General features: G+C 39.2%; 1 protein-coding gene across 1 annotated transcript; it reads left to right on the top strand.

Annotated features, from left to right (window-relative positions):
• Positions 1-1,667: 1,667 nt before the first annotated feature.
• LOC121946243 (uncharacterized) lies at positions 1,668-4,981 on the top strand. Its single transcript, XM_042490739.2, has 3 exons — positions 1,668-1,824; positions 1,917-1,975; positions 4,001-4,981. Exons 1-3 carry the CDS (start codon positions 1,775-1,777, stop codon positions 4,708-4,710), a joined length of 819 nt encoding a protein of 272 aa, XP_042346673.2. The 5' UTR covers positions 1,668-1,774; the 3' UTR covers positions 4,711-4,981.
• The last annotated feature ends 4,070 nt before the right edge of the window (positions 4,982-9,051 follow it).

Raw genomic sequence — 9,051 nt, 5'->3', positions numbered from 1 at the left:
TCGGCTGGTAATGTCACACCAATGGCGAAAAGTGTTGCTGCTGAAACATTATGCCCACCCTTTGGTGCCCTCCCCTCCTCTCGAGGTTCACCCAGTTGAGTTTTAGCAGTTAGATATATTAGCACCACTAGCTGACACTGCTAACAGTGGAAGCAGAGCTCTCAGGGATAACATAGTCAACAATACTGAAGAGGTTTTATAGTTCAAAATTGAGCTGCTTACTCACTGTGGTGAGCTGGAAGGAGACAGGAGGGTGGACACAATGTTTCCGCGGCAACCCTGTTGGGTCTGGGTGGCGTTATTAGCAGTAGTTGCCGAAGGAGCTGCTCCACTTGCTAGCTGGCTCCTACCGGCATACCAGATTAACGATTAACCAGTTAATGGTAAATCATCCCTAATGGTAGCTATCTCGATCATGTCTGCAAATAAATTCAAATGAGATAGCACAGACTTAAACCATACTACTAATTTTAAGCATCACAAAATAGTTAAATTATTGTAAGTTATAGCACTGATATGCACATTGTACAAAGGGCAAACTTAATAAATAAACATGATAATTATTGTACAGATGACAATGCTGAGGACTGTGCACCATGAAGAAAGTTAAATAGCGAAGTTCAAGAAAGTCTAGTCCACCCTAAACGACAGACAGATGTTCTTCGAAGCGCCGGAGCAGAGGATTGGGTCTAGGTTGATTTGGGGTCAGTGACACTTTTTGGGAGGGTGACACCGTGGTGGGAAAATAACGTGAGCTCCTTGGCCAAGTGGGCATTTACGTCTTTGGTTTCACATCACCTGCAATTTAAATTCCATTACTTGCTGTGCCACACTTCAAATAAAGCTTGGGCCTATTAATTACCAAAGTATGGGTTCAGGGTAAAGGTGAACGTGCAATTACAGAATTAAATCAAGCCCCTGTTTAGCTTGTCAGTCCTGACAGAAATAATTTGAGTGAATTATTAAATGCTTCCACTGCTCAGCTGCTTCATTGTGGGCTCACATACCCAGCTGTGAGAATCCAAGCTCTGCTTCTTTCTCTTTTTTAATAAATTGTGCCTTTTTTTAAAAAAAAGAATTAGCACTGAGCTGTACATGTTTATGAAAAGCAAAATGAAAAATACCCACTGTTACTGCTATGCCTCCAAATGCTTTCTGTGTTCCTTGAACCATTTAATAAAAGAGGCCAAGCTTAATGAGATCATTTTAAATTTGTGGTGGTTATGGTAATCATGCGGAAATTGTATATCATTATCAGGGTTTTAGGTCTAGTAAATTAGAAGTTCTAATTAGCTACCTGCTCAGGTAATTTAAAGTTCTGAGGTGATGTTTTTAATTATGCTTGGATTGAAAAATAGATAATATAAAAATTACACCTAAGGACTTGCACCTAGTTACACTCTTTTTCAAATTTACCTTTGCTGTTATCAATAAAAAGAGATAATAGATTGGACTGAACCATAAATATTTACATGACTCCCCCCTGCTCATCACACTGCCATGTTTTAAATGTGTGTTCCGCTAAAATGAAAAATAACCAAAATGTCATGTTTTGTCAAAATCTGCTGCGAGCAGGCATTTTAACTAATTGCCTGTAATGAAGCAATTTGCCAATGGCTGACTGGATTCAGTGGTTGGGTTTTGGTCTCTATGACAACCAGCTGTCTGTAATTAGTAAATCAAGCCCGGTAAGGTTTTTTTGGGCAGTCAGAGTGGCTGCAAAAAGAAGTCAAGAGTGGCAAGTGTTTTCAGTAATTGCATTGCCGTGAAGTTTATGCCTGTCATGACTGCAGGGATGCGTGTGCCACTGTGGCTTCTTCTCAGGTATTTTAAACCGAATGTTTGCTGTGGTTAAAAAAAATGATAGCAGCTCAGAGCTGTTCTCTTTGTCTTACACTGTTTGTTGTCTTTTGCAGCACACTTGTGCTGCACTCTGTGTCAGCTGGAGGTTTGTATTGTGCTGAAACAGCCAGAGGTATGTAGTGAGCTTTGATTGATGTTACTGCTTTCTTATAATTACCCATTAGTCGGTTTATTTGACATTTGAAAACAATGACACAGCACACAGAGAATGAATACAGTTTGTTATGGGGATACACCAATAATGAAATTCAGGGCTGAAACTCATGTTTAAAATAATAATTTGGCCAAAATCTGATACAGACACCATTGTTTTTTTGTTTTTGTGTTGTTTCGGTTTGTTCTTTTTCTGTTTTTCATATTGTCATTAATATCCCCTTTTTGCCAGGGAAACAAAGACATCTTCATTACAAAAATATAACTGAGCTGTTTTAGAGTCATTTAGTCCTTCCTTACGTTATCTTTAAATGAGCTTAAATTCAGTCATACATGGCTATGAAACTTTTTCTTTTCGTCTTTTTTTTTTTTTTTTTTTAAATAACTGCTTCAAAGCCTTTTTACTTTATATTACTTTTACTCTATAAAATATCACAGTTCCCTCTCATGTCTATGTCACGCTGCTGGGAAAATATCAACAAAATGTCTCCTTCAAACAACTGTGTTTATTGAAGTTTCTCACCAAAATCTACATTTTAAAAGTTTACATTTAAACACATCTTGAGAACATTATAATTTGCCTTCCCCCATCCTGCAAATTGTCTTTTAAAAATTGTGTAAATATATATCTAATAGCGTGCTATTTTTGCATCCTGTTTATTTATTTATTTGTTTTATCCATTATTATTGAATGTACTTATTTGCTCTATTGCTATATTCAGTTTTTCTTGTCTTTACTGTATACATATGTCACATGTTTATCAAAAACTAAAGTAAACAAAGTTTAAAAAAATGTACCTTCACCCGATACGCATTTTTATTAAATAGAGCTCGAACACCTTATAATGTAACTCAGTGCAACCTCTGTCAGCAGTTAGCTCCGGTGTTTTCCCTTCTATGTTTCCCCTACCTAAACTTTACCCAAACCCTTAGCCCTAACCTGAGCCACTGAGAGGGGCCCTATGCAATAACAGGATGGCAACATTATTCAATGGGGACACACATTGTAATGCAACACTGGCCTGTGCTATCAGCTATCATTGACTTGTTCTCTTCCTGCCAATATTCCTAATTTGTTGTTCACAGTGGAGCATTGTCAGAGACACAACAGGGTGTGTCCCCTCATGTGTGTGTTTAACGCATCCTTTAGATTTCTGTTCTTCCCAAAAACGTTTTCTGTCGTCCCATGACGCAACTCTGTAGGATTCAATCCTGCTTTTTGCCTGCGCAAAATTAAGGTGTCGCAATTTGAAAACATCGGCCACTGCCATCGGTGAATGCCATCGGTGAATCTTATGCGATGGCAGCCAACTAGGAAAGATCAGCTGATACTGATGTGCGGCTGATAAAATGGTGCATCACTAGTTTGTTAATACCTTTTGTGGTGGCTATTTTAACATACTAAACTAGGTCACATTTCTGCAAGGTGTCTCGGTTTTGACTCATGTTCCAGTTCCTTTATGAAATCCAAGGACTCAGGTGAGGCACGGAAAAACTTGAGAATCTAAAAAAAATACAGCAGACCAAGTCCTTCTAAAATTATATCTCATCTGGTCCACTACCGAACTGATATCCAATCCTGTGTCACCACACACATCACCTGTTATCTTACACTATAAAACAGCATTATGCGGTCTAACACGGTCAAAAACTGATGACGATCCACACCTGCGCAGACTTCTCATTGTCTTCAAGCACAATGTTAACATAATCTCTGCACACTAAACTGCCTTACAGCACTACACTTTTTGCAAATAACTTTTGCCTATATTCTAACAAAAATAATATCAGAAATCATTTAAATCTAAACATAATCTTAGCATAGTCCACCACCATATGCTATTCAAAATGTACAAAAATTGTTCTGCAAACCACAATAATATCAGAACCTATATTATATATATCATAAACCAGCACAAACCTTTTTATTACGAGTTAAATATGTGATTGAGTGGCTTAAACTCTGTGTGTTTTTCTGCTGCAGCCCGTGCAGCTGCTCTAGGTTTGGATTATCCCGGAGTCCATGGAGCCCCTGATCTCAATGGACCAGTTCACTATGGGAGACCTCACCCTTACTATAACAATGATCTTGAATTGGATGAACCTGACATGGCCTCCTACAGACACGGAGAGAGATCCCTACATGACAGCATACACAAACAAGCTCACCCCAGGAGCTGGCATGGCACTTACAGTCCAGTTCAAAGTGAATACACCACCGATCAAGTGTTTAGCCCTCCCAGAGGACGCTCAGTTATTAACCGCAAGTCCAATTTTGAGGAGGTCAAGCATGTTGCCCCTCCAACTCTCGCTGAAGCCCGGGGCCAGCCTGACCTTGTGAATTGGGATCCTCAAGGTCGCAACAAGCCGCACTCATTTGTCTACAATGAGCATGACCTTGTTGTTGATGAGTCTGTCCCAAATAGACATGGCATGTCTCTGAGTGGGCTCCCCCTGCCCCGAAGCCGGGGTCATCATAGGGGTCCAACTGGATACAGCTTGGGAAGAGACGTTGCTGTCGTAGGTTCATCTGGCATCACCGACAGAGACCACGTCACAGCGATGACTGGAAGTGCTGCTGGTAGACGGAGAAGGATTCGGTTCCCCGGCCGTCTTGCTCAGCCGCTGCACAGACGCCTCAATGTCAAACCACTTTTTCAAGGTAACCATGCTCTAAAACATCTAAGAAGTTAAATCAGGTCCAGTTAGAATATGTCACTGAGCTAAAGGGTCTGACACATACTCTGGCTGTCTTGTCAAATACCGTGTGGACTTCTTAAAGTTTACAGGCAAGCATTTTGTAAAGGGATTTCAGAATCGTGTCTGTTTTTCTCTAAACCTTACTGCAAGAAACAATGTCCAACTTATCTGTGTACAAGCTCCTGCATTGTTGCTTCCTCACCTGTAGTTCTAAAACAACTTGCAACTTAAATTCTCTCCTGAATATAAAATACTAATGGTTATATTTCTCAGTGCCTCTCTCTTATTTGTCCTCCTCCCTCATCATAATGTCTCACTGAGGTCTGGATGTTACCAGAGTGCCATCTGTTGGTGCTCATGGGAACTGTAGATATCGTTTTGGCTCCCATTGTTTTACACAGGTGCTGCTTAACAGAAGGTCAGCTTTTGACAAATCCCCTAATCTGTTTACAATCTGTTGTTTGCAAGTACTACTAGTGGTTATGCTAATATGTCCAAATAGCTTTAGTCTTTCAATAATGGCATGCTGCACTGGTGGTCTGACATTTCTAATAGAGAAAATGAGGTGTTATAATGCAGGCTAAGATTTAAAATTCGGGTAAATGGTGTCAAAAATTATTAGATATTTATCCTCTAACTTTTTTAACAAAACAGAGCAGGAGATGGGAGCACAAATGGATTTTTTTTTCAGACCAGATTAATTGAGGAAACATTTAATATGTCAACCCCTGGCTTTGACTGCTCACTGAAAGACATTAAAGAGTGTGAAATGGAAGGCGGGTCAGGTTTTTCAGTGATCGACCAATAAATCAGTCAATCAGGAGCCAGAATGAGAGTCTGTTTTGAGCACTCATCCAGAACGTGTGTAAGGAAATGAGTGACAGAACAAAGTAAAGCAATCAACTGTTTATGGGGAGCGGGGAGGAAGGCAGCGAGGAGCGGCCATACATCATATAAGATGTCAGGATGGACAGAATGAAAGGACGCTCAGCAGCCGCAGGCAGTGATGGAAGTCCACCTGGAGACTACATGTTTATGATGTCAGGCTAAATTCAAACCTAGGAGCAGAGTATATCTGGCATGAATAATTTTGATATGAGTCATGGGTGGATTATGAGACGACCTGCCCCTGTGCACAGATAGGAGGGCCTCACCACTTCTACATAGAACAAAACACACAGACTTTGTGGTGGTTTCGCATCTCTTTGTTGCCATTGTGTGTCTCTCCTTGTCGTTGCTTTGTCTCTGTGTTTTTTGTGTTTCTGGTTGTCTGGTGTCTCTTTGTTGCTGTTATGAGTCTCTTTGAAGCAACATTGGGTCATTTGGTTATTTTGTGTGTGTGCTTTGTCTGTCTCTTTTTGGTTGTTTTGTTCAGTTTTTGCAGCTCCTTTACATCTCTTTATATTTTTGCACACGTCCCTTTGTGGTCATTTGAGTCGTCAGTATGTGTTAATTTGAGTGGCATTTTTGCAGGTAAAGGCCAAGTGGGCCCCGACACTTGGGGCCTCTGGGCCTGTGTGCTGGAGGCCTGTTCAGTAGTTTATTCATGATCTCAGTGTATCACCTGAACCACAAAGCAAATGCAGAAATACTAACTTTCTAGCAGAAGTTTTCAACCAGTCCTCTTTCACTGATCGCTACAAACACACTTCCTATGACACTGCAGTTGTTCGCCCCCCTCAATCAATGACTTAATGACCCAATGTACAGTTTGAGAAAAGAGAACGAAAATCAGAGCAGATAGGAGAATCACCTTTGTATAAACCAGTGGGTTTGTAGCAGCCTAAAATACTATACCCGGAGCATATCGCCAACAGCTTCCTGTCTTAACATCACAACATGCCAGAAAGAAGGTTCATTAGCATGAAGTGACTGACAACTAAGCGTAACATCTCTATATCAGATCTGCTTCCTGGCAATACAGTTTAAGTCAACTATTACAGAGAGTTGGATAATATGGGCGATAACAAATCTCACATGGAGAGCAGTATACCCCAAATGGATTGGATTGATTTACAGAGCAGGGTGTGACAGTTTGACCATCGGTTTAGCTGGAAAAAACAGGGAAGTAAGTAGGTGCACAGAGTGCACAGAATGACATATACATACATCTATATATATATACCTGTGGAATGCAATTGAAAGCACAAACTAGAAAAATAGTGTAAATATGACGTTTACAAGAAGAACCTTTCGTTGAGGCATCAAGGGGTTTTAGTTTTACATTGTTGCAATTCTTCAGGTTGCGGTTTCAATTTTCTACATTTTTGTTACACTGCTTAAAAACAAAAGGAGCATGCAAAAATTAAATGGTGGATCAGTCCTTATTTTTATAATATCAAAAGTGGCCTTTTATTTTGTTTGTGCTGTTTCCTCTGTCCCTTAACCACAGTTTGAACATTCAGTCCTGCTTAATTTTGAATTTAATATTGACTTAATATTAACTTTAAATGGTAAATCGACTGCACTTGGGTAGCGCTTTTCTAGTCTTCTGACCACTTAAAGCACTTTCACACTGCATGCCACATTCACCCATTCACACACACACATTCACACACTTTTGGCTGAGGTTAACATGCATAGTGCCACCTGCTGCTCAGTAATAATATGCACTCACACTCCGATGGTACAGCATCATGAGCAATTTTGGGTTCGGTGTCTTGGCCAAAGATACTTTGACATGTTGACTGGAGAAGCTGGGGATAGGACCCACTGACCTTCTGATCAGAAGATGACCTGCTTTACTTCTAGACCACACATAAATACTCATTTTTATGAAATGCATTGTGAATGAAATGTGTTATACGATATATTAGTGTTTTTACATTTTTTTTTTCAGAAAAAGAACCACACTGGTAATGTAATTTCAAGTTTTTTTTAATTCACTTTCACATTCACATTTTTATTTTTTTTTGTAGAGTTTGATGACCACAGTAATAGTCATGTGACAAGACATGGCTGGAGGACAGTTAGCTCCAGAGGGAACTGAAATAAGAAGAAATTAGGGTAAGTGTTTGCTAAACCGAGAATAAATGTATTGACTTTCGTTCCCAGACAGCTCATATATCCTTTGAATGCACAAATATAAAGAAAAACAACTAGTTGTATTGTGTATTTTGTGAATAGATAATGCTAACATAAAAACTGACATTAGCAAGCTAATATAGCTGATGTATTCTTTAAAATGTGACAAAATGTCCTTTCCATCACTAAGATTATTGAGATAAAAAAGAAATATGGAAATAACAACATAAGTGTTATATGACTAGAATATTGTATCAATACAATTCTCTAAATATGTGGTAGATTTTCTAAAAATGTTCAGTCCAAAATGGATCATAGTTGACGAAATGCTCCTTACTTTTTCCCAGTAAATCGACACCATAAACCACTATTTTGTCCTCCTGTAGGACAAAATAACAAAAATGTTGTATTTGTATTGCTATTTCATTTCATTTTCATCTTTATAAAAATTATGCAAGTATCATTTATTATAGGGCTATTTATATTTCACACATTTGCTACTGTACACCTCCTGTGATCCTGCACCATTAAAAAATTCACACATCTGCTCCTCACTGCCCATACCACTATTGATTTCATGAGTTGTTTTTTTTCTGCAAATCAGACCAGCCTGGCTGGTGTGTGTGTGCCCTCTATCATGTCTGCTTGCATAAAGCATTTATGCTTAGCTAAAAAAAAAGTGAAAACAATGAAGCACTGCTTATTCCTTAACAACCCTGAACAATGGCTACTTTTGTGCAGTACGAAAAAGGCAAATGAAACAATGAACAGCTCCAAAATAGCTCATGTTAGCAGCAACGCTGGGCACATTTAGAAAAGAGCAGCAGTAAATAATAAAAAACACTGCAGACAACACAAACACACACCACACCAACAGTCACAGCCCTCTGGTTCCTGCTGGTTCAGTTTGTCATTAAATAAAGTTTTAAGTCCTCTGGTGCTAGCACGCCCTGTGTCCTGGCATCCCCTACAGAATTCAACAAAACGGTCCATAGACCAGTTTATTTCTGATGTCAGTTGGATCATTGTCCACAGACCAACACACAGTAAAAGTTTATAGAGCCTTCAGAGGAAGTCGTGCCACTCAACTTAGTAGCAAGTGGAGCTTGTACTCTTTATTTTATCGGCTTTAGGCTACAAAGTTTTACAAGTGTTTTCTCTAAAAACAATTAAATGTACTTAAAAAGTCTATTGCTTGGATATAAATGTTCATCCATGTTCATACAACACATGCATACTTTCAGTGCATGTTAGGTCAGAACAGACTGTTTTGCATATTTTAGGTATGTTGGAAGTTTTAGTTATTTGACA

The sequence above is a fragment of the Plectropomus leopardus genome, chromosome 11, assembly GCF_026936395.1.
Source record: "Plectropomus leopardus strain MGB_pleo_1.0 chromosome 11, ASM2693639v1, whole genome shotgun sequence".
Classification (NCBI taxonomy): domain Eukaryota; kingdom Metazoa; phylum Chordata; class Actinopteri; order Perciformes; family Serranidae; genus Plectropomus; species Plectropomus leopardus.
The sequence above is the reverse complement of the archived record's forward strand: the minus strand, read 5'-3'. Positions and strand labels throughout refer to the sequence as shown.

Excerpts from the sequence above, each read along its gene's own strand:
- LOC121946243 (XM_042490739.2), top strand. The coding sequence starts at position 1,775 with ATGCCTGTCATGACTGCAGGGATGCGTGTGCCACTGTGGCTTCTTCTC. Across the intron at positions 1,825-1,916 it reads CCACTGTGGCTTCTTCTCAG|CACACTTGTGCTGCACTCTG; the intron begins GTATTTTAAACC and ends TGTCTTTTGCAG. Across the intron at positions 1,976-4,000 it reads TTGTGCTGAAACAGCCAGAG|CCCGTGCAGCTGCTCTAGGT; the intron begins GTATGTAGTGAG and ends TTTCTGCTGCAG.